The following is an 18391-nucleotide window of genomic DNA, read 5'->3' as shown; positions in this document are numbered from 1 at the left end:
ATCGTAAGCCCGAACCATCCCTAAATGAATGGTCATTAAGTGAGGACTACCTGTAGTTGCCAAGGTTGAAAAACACTGATTGAGAGAGAGTGTGTGTGTGCAAATGGAAGCTATAACTATTGGAAAAGTAACAGTGACACCCTCCACTGTGGTCCTGTATTATCGAGCTGGACAGAGCAGAGGGTGAAGTTGCCTGGATTTCTCCCAAGCAGAGCAAAGGTTAATCTTGTAAATGGCAGCCTTCCATCCCAAATTCTACATTCAATTGGATCCAAGAGCTTGCAACTCCATTAATTTGTGTGCAGACTTGCAGATGGGGAGGGCGTTTGAAAACATAATACTCATTTTTGGCCCATAAATTAAGAAAGTCGTAAATTAAGCCATAAATTAGGGAAGGAAGACTCACCTTTGCTGTTCTCTGGTGCAATATCTGAGCTGTGCTGTTTTCATTCTGGTTTATTCTGTTGTTTCTATGGGAAGCTCATTTCTGACTTGAATGGGGAGGGAAGTGGGGAGGGAAAAGAGGGGTTTTTAAAAATACCAAAAGCAAAGCCTGCATGCAAACAAAGAAATCAAATAGTTTGAAGCCCTTTTTCATGGTTTTTTCCTACCCACTTCTAGATGCCGAGCATTCCCCCAGCAACGGCTACAATTTCCAAGGGAATAATTCCGTCGTGCAAAGTGGTGGGAATTTAGGGTAAGCTCCGTGGTTGCGGGCTGCATTTTGGACAGTGGCAACCAGACACACAGCCTGGATTTGAGCTGCATTCTGCTCTTGTAGGTATAATCCCGATTCGAAAGTGGTGTGTTTTGTCAAAGCCAAGAGCATCGGACTTCGTCTTGCGGGTGGGAACGACGTTGGGATATTTGTGGCTGGCGTGCAGGAGGGCAGCCCAGCTGAGACTCAAGGCATTCAAGAAGGTGACCAGATCCTTCAGGTATGTCTGACCAATGAACCAGCCCTGATCCTGGTGGATCTGGAATCTTGGTCAGGTATAGGAAAATCACTTGCTCCAGAGGGGAAGACTAGAACTAATGGGAGGAAACTTCAAGGATGTAGAAACAGATTAGGCCAGTGTTTCTCAACCTTGGCAACTTTAAGATGTGTGGACTTCAACTCCCAGAATTCCCCAGCCAGCATCAAGGTGCTTCCACAGGGTCTGGAGGCTGGATGGGGAGAAACAGACTCAGGCCCAATGCTAAGAAGACTAAGTATCTTACATTTCATTTCATTTCATTTCATTTCGTTATTTTCTATCCTGCCTTTATTATTTTTTTATAAATAACTCAAGGTGGTGAACATACCTAATACTCCTTCCTCCTCCTATTTTCCCCACAACAACAACCCTGTGAGATGGGTTGGGCTGAGGGAGAGGAACTGGCCCAAGGTCACCCAGCTGGCTTTCATGCCTAAGGCAGGACTAGAACTCTCCTACCACGCCTGATTGGCTCTTGGGCTGAGAGGGAGGGACTGGCCCAAGGTCACCCAGCTGGCTTTCATGCCTAAGGCGGGACTAGAACTCTCCTACCACGCCTGATTGGCTCTTGGGCTGAGAGGGAGGGACTGGCCCAAGGTCACCCAGCTGGCTTTCATGCCTAAGGCAGGACTAGAACTCTCGGTCTTCTGGTTTTCAGCCCATTACCTTAATCACTAGACCAAACTGGCTCTCTTTAGGATTTGGCAACTCCTGGATCTGGGGACTTGTCATCTTTGATTCTGGACGGGCATGCATTATTCTTGTCCTTGTTGAGTGGAGAAAAATGTATTGACTAGGATACCCTGAGCTTGGAAAAATTGCTTTAAGGATTCAATGCAGCTATTTTGACAGGGCTACAGTTAGGACTTTAAGGAAGACTTTAAAAATGAATGAGCTGTTTTTTAAATTACAACGTTAACAGTTTGCAATAATAAAACTGCTGCTGGGATTTAAACTTACTTTTTAAAAAATTCCCCCTCTTAGCCGATCAGATAAATTGACTATGCCTCTGGTGCTTTGTTCTGAGGTACTTCGATTTGCTGTTTCCCTGTTGGTTGTATTTTATTGGAATTGTGATCCAAAGGGCCGTTGTAAGAAGACACCATAAAAGTTTGCCCAGGAATGTTTAAAATATTTCATTTTAGCTGCCCAGGGTCACTGGTCTGAGATGGGCAGCTATATAAATTGAAAGAATGAAAGAATGAGGCTCAATTGATGCAGTGGTGAAGGGGCTGGACTGGGAAGTGGGAAGACTCATTGGCTGACTTTGGGCCAGTCCCTCCCTCTCAGCCAAGAGCCAATCAGGTGTAATAGAAAAGGTGCTGGACTAGGAGGGGGAGATACAGGTTCTTATCCTCCCTCAGCCAAAGAAGCTCATTGGCTGGGCCAGTCCCTCCCTCTCAGCCCAAGAGCCAATCAGATATAGTGGGGATGATGCTATTCATTCTCTCTCTCTCTTCCTCCCTCCCTCCCCAGCCTACCTCACAGGGGTGTTGTGAGAAAAAAATGGGTGAGGGGTGCACTATGTCTGCCACCTTGAGTTCCTGAATGAAAGGCAATATACATCAAATAATAAGATGAATAAAGAGGGGCATGGGCAAATGAGGTGGGCAAAGCTGCAGGGGTATGGAACAGTGGGTTAATAGCAGTGCTGGCCAAACCCCCTTCCTCCCTTTCTCTTGGCAGGTGAATGAGAGGCCATTCCAGAATTTGACCCGCGAGGATGCTGTGCAGAACTTGATGGAACTGCCCCCAGGGGAAGAAGTGATGCTACATGTGCAGAACAAACAGGACAGTAAGTGGCATGACCGTTGGGTGGTTTATTCATCATTTGTAGATTTTATATCCCTCCTGGAGCAAAAGGCAGCATAGAAAATCCTCTCCTCCCTTTCCCCCCAATTTAGCAATTCAGTTCAGCTGAGCCCCTGCAGGTAGTCCTTGCTTAGCAACTACAATTGGGACTGGCAACTCCATTACTAAGCAACATGGTCGCTAAGCAAAACATCACTTGACCACAAAAGACTTATGACGTCACTTCCCATTTGGTCTTTAAGTGGGTCACCATTGGTTGTTAAGCACAACATCACATGGCCATGACCTTGTGATTTTACTGCTGGCTTCTCCATTCACTCTGCTTGTCACAAGCCAGCTGGGAAGTGCGCAAATGGTAATCACATGACTGTGGGATGCTGCGACGGTCATAAATGGGAGGACTGGTCGTAAAGTTACTTTTTCAGCGCGGTAACTTTGAATGGTCGCTAAGCAGTGTGGTTGTTAAGCAAGTTCTACCTGTGGTTTAAGTCTTCCCATTCCTGCATCTGAGATGGCAGGTAGGGGAGAACCTGTGTATGTGTGTCTACACGTGTGTAAATGCATGTGTGAGAGGGGTGAAAAGGATAAAATTCAATTATATGAGCTCATCGCTACCTGCAGTCTTTGTGGGCAAATAAAGATGATTCTCCCTGCCTATAAAAACAACACAGGTCAGAGTATCACTCAGAATTGTTTTTACTTTTTCCTGCATTTTTGGATGGTTGAGGTAGTTTTTAAAAGATAAACAATTGCCTTGATCTCCATGAAGTTTTAAGGCACTAAATTTACACCTAAAATCTTCCAACCGCTTTAAGGAATCACTTTTCTATTGGGGGATGTGGTTACAGGGCAAGTTAACTGCCTTAAACCTTTAATTGCAGAGAAACAACCCCCAAAATTTGCCCTGCAAGCATATGAGGCTCCTGAAAACCTGATGGATGAATGGATGGGTAAAAAGAGGGATGGATGAAAAGATGGCTATATGGATACATTCATGCCTCTATTAAAAAATAGTGCCCACCTGTGCCTTATCTGTGTTCCCAAATGCTGGCAACTCTGAACAGCCATATGCGGGGATTCTTCCCCTTTTTTATCTGTATATCACAGCCTTTCTCAACCTCTTGACCCTGGAAGAACCCTTGAAATATTTTTCAGGCCTCAGGGAACCCCTGCACATCCAGGCTCAAATGTAGGCCAGACGTTACAAAATTATTATATTGGTTTCATATGTAGGCCTGTATGTGTGCATTAACAGTGTTTTTAACCTAAAAATAAAGAATGAAACTTAGCTCTCTAATGTGAAGTTACCTGAATTTGAGATATTTTTTTAAATAAATCGTGATCTCCCAGGGAACCCCTAGTGACCTCTTGCGGAACCCTAGAGTTCCACGGAACCCTGGTTGAGAAACCCTGGTATAACAATATCCCTGTAAGGTAGGAGTGACTGCTTCTCATTGGTCTCTTCTCCCTAGTTTATAAGAAGATGATCAAGTCCAATGTAGGGGATTCGTTCTATATCCGTACCCACTTTGATTTTGAGAAAGATACGCCTTCTGGACTGAGCTTTACCCGGGGAGACGTCTTCCATGTGGTAGACACGATGTATCGGGGCAAACTGGGAAGCTGGCTCGCTCTGCGGATGGGAAAGGAACTTCAAGAGTTGGACAAGGGCATCATCCCAAACCGGAGCAGGTAGAAGCATGTTTTGTGTATGGGAAGATTTTTAATAGCTCACAAACCATCTCCATAGGATCATCCACTCTATACAGGTAGTCCTCGACTTACGACCACAATTGGTACACGAATTTCCATTGTAAGTTGTTGCGGTTGTAAGTTGAGTCTCCATGTGATTTTGTGACCATTTTTTTGTTGGTCATTGGTCGTTGTGAATCATGGGTCGTTAGGTGAATCACCGCAGTCATTAAGTGAATCCCACTTCCCCAATGGGCATTTTTTGTTGGAGAACAGCAAAAAAGTCGCAAAGCATGCTCAGTGTTTCTTAAAGTGGGATATATCCAAGACCCTCTCAGGGGTTCACAAAATCAAAATTATTGGCCAGATATTGAAGATATTTGCAAAAATTTAAAACAATGTCACTCCTCATTATTTTTTATTTGTTTAAAAAATAGAGTTTTTTTCATGGAAAATATTTTATGTTAATATCTAATGGGTTTAATATTGTTATTTTACATGATTCCATAAATAAATTAGTGAGTGAGATGGGTGGTAACTAAATTAGAAGTATAAATAAATAAATGAATAAATAAAATCTTCTACAAATGTGTCAATTTTAATATTTGATATCAATAAATATAACTCATATAAACAAAAGCTCTTTTGGTGTCCTCCATAATTTTTAAAAGTGGGAAGGGCTCCTGAGAACAAAAGGTTTAAGGAACACTGCTATAACTGATCCCACTCTGCCGCAGTCACTTCTGCAACCCTGGTTTTACCCCATATCATGGTTGGTTTTAAGCAGCTGCTTTAGTTGGGGCAACAAGGTGACTTCCTCTGCCCCTCGTCCTCCTGATCCCTGCCTTTTTTGACCCCAGGGCAGAACAGATCGCCAGTCTGGAATCTGTTCTCAAAGCGACATCAAGGACCTCCAGTGTTTTGGGGGCTCGAGCAGAGTTCTGGAAACTGCGAGGTCTGCGGGGAGCCAAGCGGGCGCTGCGGAAGAGCCGGGAAGACCTTTCCACCCTCACCAAGCAGGGCCACTACCCGCCTTACGAGAAGGTTGTACTCAAGGAAGGTAGGTCATTATAGTAGCAAAGGAGCAAGACCTTCTTGCTCTTCATTAGCAGCAGATACTACAGTTGTGTGCTGAAGCGAACAAGGCATCCGTTTATGGTGCACCCCTTGGTTTTGTTGCAAAAGGAATTCCCAATGGGGCCCATTTTTCTTTTGTAAAAAAACAGTAAGCCAATAAGGTAGTAGAGAAGAGCAAGCAGAGGTACTGCTGGTTAGCCTGAGGGAGTTAAGGAAGCAGACATCAATCTTGTTGCAGGATATGAGCAAAGGTTAATCTGTTCCAGCTTCTTAGAGCACCCGGATGGGCACAATAGCATTCTCACTGGTTCTTTGTCCTCTCAGTGTTTTGCATTCAGAGGTAGACTGCTTCTGAAAGTGGAGGCTTTTTTTGGTCATGGAGACTACCAACTGCTAATGTGTACTGTTCTATGGATTGGTCTACAGGTAGTCCTCAGTTAACGACCACTCATTCAGCGACCACTCAAAGTTACGATGGCACTGAATGAGTAGCATTTACAACTGGTCCTCAAAGTTCTGGCTGTCCCACCACCTCCGCAGTCATGTGATTGTGATTTGGGCACTTGGCAACCAGCTCGCACTTATAATGGTTGCAGGGTCCCATGGTCACATGACCACTTGCAACGTTCCCTGCCAGCTTCCCACAAGCAAAGTCAACGGGAAGCCGGCCAAGAAGGTCACAAATTGCTCCAGTAAGTCTCCTGTGCCCAGCAGCAGCCACCCCAAGCCCTGCCGCACCTGTGCCACACCAACTGCCCACGCACCCCCATGTGCCCTCCCCCACCTGGCAGCAGCCAGTCACCTGCCTGTGGCCTGCTTGCGAGCCACCTGGGACTTGCAACTTCCTGCCAGCTTCCCCACTGACTTTGCTTGTGGGGAACTGGCTGGAAGTCGCAAGGAAGTCTTTGCTTAATGACCCTCGAACCCTGCTTAACAACAGCAATGGGAACTGCAGGGATTGCCATTGCTAAGTGGTGTGGTCACATGACATCTCGCTTTATGACCGCATTGCTTAGTGATGGAAATTCTGGTCCCAATTACCGTTGTTAACTGAGGATTATCTGTAATCCTTTTTGAAAGCTGCTTGTGGCCATTGCTACATTTTCTGGCATTAATTCCAAAAGAATGTGTTGTTTGAGGAACACTGTTTTTTGTGGTAGTATGGAGGGAAATGTAAGAAGTTATTGAGACAACGCAGGGCTACGCACCCTTCAAAAATTATCTGGAAGTTCTTTGGATCTTCCGTGAACATAACGTGTCTTTCTTTTTCATTAAAGCAGACTGAGTTTGGAAAAAAAATGCTTTTGCTTTAAAAGTTGCAGTCTCCTTAATGCTAAGACATCTTTTTTTCAGTCTTGCATATAAGCCTGGAAACATTGGGCTGCTTTAAGCACGTCTACATCATTTTCGAAGAGTGCAGATCCCTAAGAGAAAGAAAGAAACACATCCTGAGAGTTCTCAGGTGCCTTTCCTCTAATCTCTTGTGGACTAGAAACTTGATTTATAATTTGTCTTTCCTCATGCAGCAACTTTTAAGCGTCCTGTGGTGATCCTGGGCCCAATTGCTGACATTGCCATGCAGAAACTGAGCACGGAGATGCCAGATCAGTTTCAGATTGCAGGTGAGAGTGCTTGTGATTCTGGGTGATGGACAGCATTTCCCACATGGTAGATCTCAGCCACACTGGGGCTCAGCACTGCTCCTGCTGTGCCTTGAAACCCTCCAGATTAGTGTTTCTCAGCCTTGGCAACTTGAAGATGTGTGGACTTCAACTCCCAGAATTCCTCAGCCAGCCAGCCAACTCCACACATTTTCAAGCTGCCAAGGTTGAGAAACACTGCTCCATATCATGGACTGGCTGGGAGCTGTAGGTTTAGAGCCTGAAATGGTGATAGAAAATACATAAAAAAAGAGAAATATTTGTTACATTAATCAATTATTATTAAAAGTATTTTTTTTTCTTGTAAAATAAATGGTTCACTTATAAAATTAATTATTCAGAGTTGCTGGGAGTTGGGCAGCATCTAAAATCAATTCTTCATCATCACCTTCATCTTCATCTTCATTCTGGGCTTTAGCTATACCAGTTGTTGTTTATTCGTTTAGTCGTTTCCGACTCTTCGTGACTGCATGGACCAGCCCACGCCAGAGCTTCCTGTCAGTCGTCGCCACCCCCAGCTCCCCCAGGGACGAGTCCGTCACCTCTAGAATATCATCCATCCACCTTGCCCTTGGTCGGCCCCTCTTCCTTTTGCCCTCCACTCTCCCCAGCATCAGCATCTTCTCCAGGGTGTCCTGTCTTCTCATTATGTGGCCAAAGTATTTCAGTTTTGCCTTTAATATCATTCCCTCAAGTGAGCAGTCTGGCTTAATTTCCTGGAGGATGGACTGGTTTGATCTTCTTGCAGTCCAAGGCACTCTCAGAATTTTCCTCCAACACCACAATTCCAAAGCATCGATCTTCCTTCTCTCAGCCTTCCTTATGGTCCAGCTCTCGCAGCCATATGTTACTACGGGGAACACCATTGCTTTAACTATGCGGACCTTTGTTGTCAGTCGCTGGGGTGGGTTGCCATTACCTTCCGCAGGGATCGCATTTAGTCCAACCTCTCTGTCATGACCTTCCCATCTTGGGCGGCCCTTCACGGTTTAGCTCATGGCATCACTGAGGTGCTCAAGCTCCAGCACCACGACAAAGTAACGATCCTTTGCAGAAGAGCTCTACCAGTACCTGCTGCCAATTTGTGAATGTCTGACCTCCATCATTTTCATTTTATTTATTTATACAATATTTATATCCTCCCTCAGTTCTGACAGACTCCGGGTGGGATACAACAAAGTGCCCCCCAAATGCATTCAAAGTATGTACAGTATGAATAATAGAAATCAACAATAAAAAAAACCTAGGACATCAAAGGCATCGTTTATTTAACCTAACACTGAACACCTGCTAGAACAAGGCTGTTTTGTTTTTTTCTGAAATTCTTGTAGATTTTATTTACGTATGCATTTCTTAGATTTATAATCTGCCTTTTGTCCCGAAGCTCAAAGCAATGTACATTGCACACATCCCGCTATTTTTCCCTACAATAAGCCTGTGAAATAGGTTGGGCTGAGAGGGAGGGACTGGCCCAAAGTCAGCCAATGAGCTTCCATGGTGAGGGGGAACTAGAACCCGGGTCTCCCCACTCCTGATCCAGCCCCTTCCCCACTTTGGCTCCAGGGCCCAGAGAGGGAGGGAAGAGCCCAGAGCTCCCCTTGAAGCCTCAGTGGCAGAAGGGGACCTGAACCATGTCTCTTAATCCTATTTTGGCACTTTCACCCCAACACCTTGCTGGCTCTCCCATTGTGACCCTGCTTAAGTAGCAAAGCCTTGGATTAACTGGAGCAGTCATCACCCAGCCTTGCAAGCTGCTGACTGCTTCTAGTCTTCTAGACACTCTCTCTGCCTAGCCTACCTTGCAGAGCTATTTTGACCATAAAATGGGACCGTGTACATCACCCTGAGCTTTTTGAGTAACCCAGAGGCTGTCTGTCTAATAAAGGGACAAATAAAAGAAGAGAGTAGAAGAAAATAAGGGAAGGAGCAGCAATAAATATAAGAAACCTTCGATGCCATTTCTTCCCTCTCCAACTTCTCGTCCAGACTTTCCGTGATGGTGGCGGAGATGCTGATGCGGAAAGAGTGTTCTCATGCCTGTTCTCCTCTTTCTCCCTCTCACGCTCTTTCTAGAGAGTGTTATCAGAGAAGGAGGACCAGCCAAAGTGATCAAACTGGACACCGTGTGGCAAATTGCAAAGCAGGTGAGAAAATTAAGTGGTGATGGAGATACAGGTAGTCCTCGGCTTATGACCATTTGCTTAGCAACCGTCTGAAGTTACAATGGCACTGAAAAAATTGACTTAAAATCAGTCCTTGCACTTACAACCATTGATTGATTGATTGATTGATTGATTGATTGATTATTCCCATTTCTATCACCACCCATCTCCCCCCAAAAAGGGAGACTCTGGGGGGTTTACAATAAAATTAACTTTTAAAACATCAACGTATAAAATTACAAAGTAAACAACCAAAACACTAAAATAATAAATATAAATTTAAAATCCAAGTGGGGGAGATTACATTCAGTAGGAGGGACTCTACGACACCAGCCACCCCCCAGGAAGAGTTACTGCCCCTCCCATCCCAGGCGAGGCAGCAGAACCAGGTCTTCAATTCCTTCCGGAAGGCCAGGAGGGAAGGGGCCTGCCTCACTTCGGGGGCAGAATGTTCCAAAGGGCAGGCACCGCTGCGGAGAAGGACCCCGCCAGGTGGAACTTCCTTGCCGACAGGATCCATAGCATGCCCTCTCTGCATGACCAGGTGGGATGGGTCGCCATTGCAACATCCTTGCAGTCACATGATCAAAATTCAGACCCTTGGCAACCAGCATGTATTTACGACAGTTGCAGCGTCCCAGGGTCACGTGATCGCCATTTGCGACCTTCCCAGCCAGCTTCTGACAAGCAAAGTCAATGTGGGAAGCCAGATTCATGTAATAACCACACGATTTGCTTAATAACCACAGTGATTCACTTAACGACTGTGGCAAAAAAGGTAGTAAAATTGGGCATGACTCACTTAACGACTACCTCGCTTAGTGATGGAAGTTCTGGTCCCAATTGTGGTCATAATTCGAGGACTACCTGTACTGCAAAATGGAACTCCCTTAAATGTTGATGATTTAAAATTATGATCCTGTACAAACGTAATCTTGAATGTGAGCCCCACCTTTCAGTCTGTATTATCTCCCAGCGAAGAGCATGTCTGTGCCTGAGAATCTTAAACAGTCCTGGGTGGATGGACAAAACACCTTCCTGATTTCCCATGCGCTGTGCTCCTTTTAACAGGATAAGCACGCTCTGCTAGACATCACACCAGCCGCTGTGGAGCGTCTCAACTACGTGCAGTATTTTCCCATTGTGGTCTTCTGTGAGCCGGACAGCCGGCAAGGAATCAAGGCCATGCGGCAGTGGCTGGCACCAGATTCCAAGAAGAGTTCGCGGCGCCTCTATGCGCAGGCCAACAAGATGCGGAAGTATTGCAGCCACCTCTTCACGGCCACCATCAGCCTCGCCGGAGGGTCCAACAGCTGGTACCAGTCTCTGAAGGACATTGTCCAAATTCAGCAGGCCCGCCCTGTCTGGATGACTGAAGAGCAGGTGGGTGGATACAAATGAGGTGGAGTGAGATTTTAGCCCAGCTTGTCCTTGTAGGCAGCAAGGCAACTTTCCCCATCAATTTTCCCCATCCTGGTGCTCTTTGGAATCATAAGAACTGCAAGTCACAGAAAGAATTTGAAGCCAGCATCTGGAGGGTTCCAGATTGTGGAAGGCTGCAGTAATATATCTTTAAAATCTGGATTACAGCCCAGATCTGGTGGTTTAGCCCAGGGCTGCAACTAGGGGCGGGGGGCAACCAGGGCATGTGCCCCGGGTGCTGGGCTGGGGGGGGCACCAAAATGAGTGCTGGGGGGGTGCCAAAATGGGAGCAGAATCCATGTTTGCCCCAGGTGACACAGACCCTAGTTGTGGCCCTGGTTTAGCCCCAAAGGAAGTTTTTTTTTTAAATCCATGTTATTTATTTTCTAGGTAAGGAAAGTTTTCTATTTAGACTTTGCTTTTCATTGTTGGTTTTTTTTTAATATGAGAGATGAATCATTCTATTTTATTGGGCTTCTTTGATTAGTGTGTCAGAAACTTTCCAAGCTGCCCAGGAAAACATTTTAGGTGATGGGTCGGGACTGACATCTTCCAAACAAAGTCTGTTCCAACCAAGTCTTCCACAAGAGCTGGTCTTAGTACAGACCCCTTCCTTCCCGGCCCACAAATATCTGTCTGCTATCTATTCTGTGACTTTTCACCCCTTTTCCTTCAGGTGGATGCTTCAGCCGAGGAGAACCTGGACATATTAAACCAAACCTCGGCCATCAGTCTTGGCGACCTGACTTGTGACAGCCGGGCCAACAGTGACTATGAGGAGACGGACGCAGAGGGAGAACCGTATACGGACCAGGAGCTCGAGGAGCCCTACCAGGAGGCTGCCCTGAGCCGTTCCTCGGAGCCAGCAGAGCAAAGCCTGGATCGGGAGCTGAATGAGCGCGTGGCAGCTGCTTTGGCCTACCCCATTGACTTGGTGAGGAGAGTCCGCCTCCCAGCTTTGGAAGGCATCCTAAAGATCATGTAGTCCAGCCCACTGTTCAGCCCTCTTATTTATTTTTCTGCCTTCGAGTCGTTGGCTTCTGGCAACTATTTATTTATTTACTTATTTAAGAGATTGATATGGCCACCCAACTTGCTCACGGTGACTCGGTGTGGCTTACAAAAATAAAAGCCCCTATACAAAACCCAAGTTGCTTCGCCTAATGACCGTGGGATTCAGTTAACAATGGCAACTGGGACTGCAGGGATTGCCGTCACTAAGCGATCATGCTTTATGACTGCATCACTTAGCAATGGAAATTCCAGTCCCAATCGCTGTCATAAGTCAAGGACTTCCTGTATAAATTTGTTTAATAAATAATAAATTTATTAAACAAATAAATTTATTATTTATTAAATACACCACACCCTGACACCCCTGGCGGGAACAATACATTCAGACAAACCACTTGATGGGCTTGGCATCAACCTGGGATCCCCAGGCCCACTGGTAAAACCATGTCTTCATGACCTTTCACAAGAGTATTAAGGTGGGGGCCAGTCTTATCTCTGCGGGGATGATCTTCCACAGGGAGGGAGCCACCACGGAGAAGGCCCTTCTCGGTCCCACTAGATGGACCTCCTTAATGCGGGAGACACATAACATACCTATCCTGATCTGGTGGGCTGGGTAAGTGTAACTGGGAAAAGGTGGTCCTTCAAATAACCTGGCCCCAAGTGGGTTATTTGACAGCCCCTGCAGTTTTCTTGGCAACATTTTCAGAAGTGCTTTGCCACTTCAACGTTTTCATTGATTTTATTGTAATTTCTTGGTTTGATTATTGTGAGCCACCAGAGTTGTTCATAGTCGGGTGGCATACAATAGTAGTAGTAATAACAACAACAACAACAATTCTCCTCCTCCTTCCTACGGCTAAGGTCACAACCCACAGTTTGAGAATCCCCCCTTAAAATGATCTGTGATGGAATACTTTTTAATCCTTGAGCCCACATTGTGGATATCACTTATATCTAATATATTATTCTTTTCTCTCTTTCTCACAGCATGATAGCGATCACCAACCCCAAGGACAGTGGCAGAGCAACTATGATATCAGGTAGCTTTTGTAAACTTCTCATTTGAGGCTTTGTGATGGGAAGAGTTTTCTCAAGGTTGCAGCTGTGGTCAGAATGCTGCCAGCCTGTCCGTGTGTGTGGTGGAATTCGAAACATACCTGGAAAGAACATGATGACCACTGGAACTCTGGCAGGAGAGAGATTGCCGGGGAAAATCTAGAAGTCTCCATCACTTGGCGAGGCAACGGTGGTGGGACAGTTGAAGCTTCCAGGTCGTCTTCAAGGATGGCCCCATGTAGAGCCCATTTACATCAAAAGCCTGAAATGGGAACTCAACCCATCTTTCCCCACTGTTTGTGATACTTGGCCAGTCGGTATTTGTGCTTCTGTGTTGATATGCTTTAATGGACCAGGGTGGTTGGTGCCCCCTTTGCTGGGCATTAGTTGTTGATGGAATGTTTTGGGGTTCGCCTGTTTCACCATCTTGCTCTTCTTTCTTTGTCTGAGTCAGGTTTTATTGTCTATTCTTTGTTATATTGTTTTATATCATTTGGAGCAGTGTTTTTCAACCTCGGCAACTTTAAGATGTGTGGACTTCAACTCCCAGAATTCCCCAGCCACTGGTGAAACACTGGTTTCACCAAGGACTGTTAGATTTACCCCCCAGACAGACCCAGATTTGCATAGCATTAACACCTGGTCAGCCCTGCCACAGGATCACCTAAATCCAATTCATGGATTTCTTTTGTTCCTCAAGTCCTCCAAGAAAAAGAGCTGGGAAGAAAAAGACTTGGTAGTGGGAAGCCAGCAGGAAGTTGCTTCGCCTAATGACCGTGGGATTCAGTTAACAATGGCAACTGGGACTGCAGGGATTGCCGTCGCTAAGCAATCATGCTTTATGACTGCATCACTTAGCAATGGAAATTCCAGTCCCAATTGCCGTCATAAGTCAAGGACTTCCTGTATAAATTTGTTTAATAAATAATAAATTAAAAAAGCACTTTCCTGCCAAAAGTGGGCAGAGACTTTATTCCAGTGACTTTTGACCCAGTTAGTGTGAGAATGAGTTGCCAAAACTGCTAGTTTTGACTGGGTGGGTGGCTAATTGGGTTAAACATGTTGTGCGAACACATCCAGTGCATTATAAGTTTGCATCTGGTGTTGTAGAATATGGTATACATTCTTGAGGAGACGAATTCCAGTCCAACTTTAGGATGTGTGGACTCCAACTCCCAGAAAGGCCTATTAGGAGGGCTCTCCCCTGCTTTGTGAGGGATTCCCCCCTCCTAAAAATCATGGGGTTGAGAGGGGAATCTCCAGAGCTAGTATAGAAATTACTCTGCTTAATTTACAACCCTGCTTTCTCTTTGCCAGGGAATATGAACACGAAGCCCTCCGGAAAAAGTTCACCCATGCTCGGGCTTATGACTCAGAGTCAGACGAGGACTATGGCTATGACTGGGGACCTGCCACAGACCTGTGACCACACCAACTGCCACATGGCAGCCTCCTGCAGTTTTCTTGGGTGGGGATGCAACTTGCCATTCCAATGTGGGTGAAAGGCTTCAAGGCCTTTCATCTCCTCTGCAGAGGAAAAAACTGAGGGATGCGGCAAAATTTTGAGCCACTGCAAGTTCTCATCACCATCTTTGCCTCCTGATGCAGTTCTTGTTCCGGGAACATGGCTTTTCTCTTTCACCGTGTTGCCTTAAGTTTTGGACACCCCAGAGCAGCCCAAAAGAACAAGCCCTCCAAGATGGATGTCTGGTCTTCAGTTGGTCCTCTCCATGGTCCTTTAGCAGGGCAGTTCCTCTCAAACTGGATATCCGGTGACTTCAAGCTGCTTCTACCCTTTGATCAAGACCAGGATTTCCACTTGCCCTCTGGACAAATTCATAATATGGCTCTGAAGGGCTTTGCAACCATTTTTATGTCATTCTGGATCCATTTAGCTGGAATAACAAGCCTCAAGTCGGATGTACAGTATCATCATGCTACTTCTATGCTTCAAGTGAGGCTAAGAACATCTATCTGGTCTTCTGACTTGATGCACAATGCTAGTAATAAAGCACCCCATGGCCATCCTACATCCGTTCACCAAAGATGAGGACTGTCTCAAGAATTTTAAACCTAGGCCTCAGATATTGTCTTTCCGCTTCACCACCAAAGAGAAGAGGACCCTTCTTGCTTATAAACCACACTCCATGTTTTATCTCTGGATCTTGAATAGCCCATTTTATATCTTCCTTCCATACATATATCACCAGCTAATATGATTCCCTACATCCCACTCAAGAGCCTCCCTCCCCATCCTTTACTTCAGGCCTAGAGTGTTGCTGTGTAATCTCACCCAACTGCTAATTAAGGCCGAAATTTCATGAGCTTGCCAATTTGAACTGTTATGTAACACCCGAGTCTCATTCCTTCTTGCTTGCAATTTCTCATGATTTGGCCTTTTTAAAAAAGTTAATCTGGGAGGTTACGCATTTATGGTATTATGGGCACTACTGCCCACTCATGGTCTGTTTCTCTGGGACTCGTATTATAATTCCCCTGTATAATTTGCAGTGGGGTAGTAGAAGGGAGACTTAATTCTGCCCTTTTAATCACGAATGTGAAAGGGTCTTAAGCGTACCTAATTACTTTTTTATCTGTGTAACTTCCATTTAGGGTTTCTCCCCCTTATTGTATTTTTTGTGCATCTGCCCACACATAGGTGCGCCCACTGACAAGGAGCAGCCTGGGATGAGGGAACCTGATTTATTGCCTTAATGTAAATGAGACCTTCTCCATATGTGATGAGTGAAGATGGAAGAGCAGTAACTCTCCCATCCATCATTTGTGCCTTTTGTATTAAAGCATTTCTTTTCAGCTAAGTTGCATGTACCTCTTTTGGGTCAGGATTGGGGAAAAGGAGACAAAATGTTGTGGGATGCTGGCTGACACGCTGGTTTGGAGGGAAAAAGCAAGGCATCACTGTCTGTTAATAAAAAGTACCCCCGCAATGAACAATACTTGGTTTTTGCAAATGTGCAAGTCACTTCAGGCAGTCTAGGACAGGGTTTCTCAAGAGGCCACTAGGGGTTCCCTGGGAGATCACAATTTATTTTAAACATTATTTCAAATTTGGGCAACTTCACATTAAAGAGGTAAGTTTCATTCTTTATTTGTAATTTAAGAACACTGTGAATACACATATACAGGCCTACCCAAATATGATTTTGTAACTTCTGGCCTATATTTGAGCCTGAATGTGCAGGGGTTCCCTGAGGCCTGAAAAATATTTCAAGGGTTCCTCCAGGGTCAAAAGGTAGAGAGAGGCTGGCCTAGGAGATAGAGAAGGCATGCCTAAGAATAATTACTTCTCTTTAATAACAAAAAAGGAGAAAGCATAGCTTAACAGTGGTAGCAAAACCAGCTCAATTTTCAAGTGTTCAAAACTGCTAATTTGGGTTTTATATATCAAAAGGTTTGCTCCATCAGGGCTGCAGAGGACACAGAGACAGCCACATTGCTTTGAAATAGCGTTGGGAGGGGCACATTGCTGGAAAGACGCTGTCAGGGTGATGCTATCCGCTCAGACACCTGAAAATTTCAGGGACGTTAAGCTTGTGCTCCAGATTTGATTAGCAGCTCTGCTGAAGTGGTGATACAGCATGAAGTAACTCTTGCTTTACAATGCCTATGTGCAGGGTGCTCTGCACATCATACTTATGAAATCATACTTATGAAAAAGTTCAGTGGTGAAAGTGCCATGCTTAAGCACTTACTCCTTCCTGCTAGCAGTCAAAAGGATGTGGTTTCCACTGATGGTTAAGAGTATCGGTCTGCCACAAGACACAAATAAAGAATGGGATTTGTGGTGGCCCAAAATATCAGCTGTATGCCACAGTATGCAAAGATGTAATCAACTGAACTATGGTTTGCTGAATTAATCCCTGAACCACCAATTACAGGAAGTCCTTTAGTGATGGTTTGGACTTACAACAGTGCTGGAAAAAGCTATTTGCAGCTGGTCCTCACACTTAGACCATTGCAGTGTCCCTGCAGTCACGTGATCACGATTTGGGTGTTTGGCAACTGGTTCACATTTATGATCATCGCAGCATCCTGTGGTCACATGATCACCATTTTCAACCTTCCCAGCCGGCTTCTGGCAAGCAAAATCAATGGGGAACCGTGTGATTCACTTAACCATGCAGTTTGTTTAGCCATCGCAGTGATTCGCTTAATTACCACCCACAAAAGTTATAAAATTGGGTCAGATTTGCTTAATGATTGCTTTGCTTAGCAACCGAAATTCCAGTCTCAACTGTGGTTATTAAGTGAGGACTACCTGTATGGCAGCAGAGACATCACACTGACAACAAAGGCCCGCATTGTTAAAGCAATGGTGTTCCCCGTAGTAACATATGGCTGCGAGAGCTGGACCATAAGGAAGGCTGAGAGAAGATCAATGCTTTTGAACTGTGGTGTTGGAGGAAAATTCTGAGAGTGCCTTGGACTGCAAGAAGATCAAACCAGTCCATCCTCCAGGAAATAAAGCCAGACTGCTCACTTGAGGGAATGATATTAATGGCAAAACTGAAATACTTTGGCCACATAAAGAGAAGACAGGACACCCTGGAGAAGATGCTGATGCTAGGGAGAGTGGAGGGCAAAAGGAAGAGGGGCCGACCAAGGGCAAGGTGGATGGATTATATTCTAGAGGGGACGGACTCGTCCCTGGGGGAGCTGGGGGTGTTGACGACCGACAGGAAGCTCTGGCGTGGGCTGGTCCATGCAGTCACGAAGAGTTGGAAGCGACTAAACGAATAAACAACAACAAAACCTGTATGGCATTCAAACCTCTTCGCTGCTTGCCCCACCCCAGTGTCTAGAATTTTCCCAGAGTGCTGGCTCTGTTCAAGGCTTATTTTCTTTACTGTCATGAGAGTGCAGTTACCTTCCTGTTTTAAGTTCTCTCCAATTCTGTGACTCTTGCTGGCTCACCATGGAGAAACGTTGCTGCTATCACAGTCACTTGGCTCTGAAAAAATATCTCAAATTTAATATGGGTAATTGTTCCAGAATTGCCTGTTAATGGTGGGAAGGACTGAAACTTCCCAGTGCGCCCTTTTAAATCCTTATGACTAGCGATGCACGAATCAACAGAAGACAAAACAGTGTTCTTTTTCTTAGCTGCTGTTAAGAGAACCAGGAGATTCTCTCAGAAGGTTGCAAGGAGCACAAGGCATGTTGCAAAAACCAATGCCAACTGGCATTTCGAAAGTTCTCACAGTTCCTGCATGTGCAAGACCCATACAAATTGCATCAGTGGCTCAGAGGTTTTGAGCCAGGAAAGGAAACAATTCTTCCATTTTTTTAAATTACTATATTATCGAGAGTCTGAAACAACAACATGGGTACAGCAAAGGGTCCCAGCAGTACAGCTCAATTACCACACTAAGTCATTTGCCTTAGTTCAGCACAATGCAATGTGTGAACTCAGCCACTGTGATTTCCAAACATGGTTTATTGCTTATGGGCCCAGGAAAAAAACAGAATTCTTCAAAATCACCCAAATCTCACA

The 18391-nt window shown here is 45.2% G+C and overlaps 1 protein-coding gene across 2 annotated transcripts in view; it reads left to right on the top strand.

The window, feature by feature from the left end:
* Positions 1-15695, top strand: part of TJP3 (tight junction protein 3) — a 47928-nt gene extending 32233 nt beyond the window's left edge. For both annotated transcript variants that reach the window (XM_063290869.1, XM_063290870.1), the window contains 11 exons: positions 622-697; positions 782-938; positions 2664-2772; positions 4262-4481; positions 5342-5541; positions 7085-7180; positions 9293-9363; positions 10453-10764; positions 11480-11737; positions 12808-12860; positions 14194-15695. In XM_063290869.1, coding sequence (XP_063146939.1) covers positions 622-697; positions 782-938; positions 2664-2772; positions 4262-4481; positions 5342-5541; positions 7085-7180; positions 9293-9363; positions 10453-10764; positions 11480-11737; positions 12808-12860; positions 14194-14302 — 1661 coding nt within the window. In that variant the 3' untranslated portion in view covers positions 14303-15695. The remainder of the gene's footprint in view (positions 1-621; positions 698-781; positions 939-2663; positions 2773-4261; positions 4482-5341; positions 5542-7084; positions 7181-9292; positions 9364-10452; positions 10765-11479; positions 11738-12807; positions 12861-14193) is intronic.
* The last annotated feature ends 2696 nt before the right edge of the window (positions 15696-18391 follow it).

This window comes from Candoia aspera, chromosome 1 (genome assembly GCF_035149785.1).
Source record: "Candoia aspera isolate rCanAsp1 chromosome 1, rCanAsp1.hap2, whole genome shotgun sequence".
NCBI lineage: Eukaryota > Metazoa > Chordata > Lepidosauria > Squamata > Boidae > Candoia > Candoia aspera.
The sequence above is the reverse complement of the archived record's forward strand: the minus strand, read 5'-3'. Positions and strand labels throughout refer to the sequence as shown.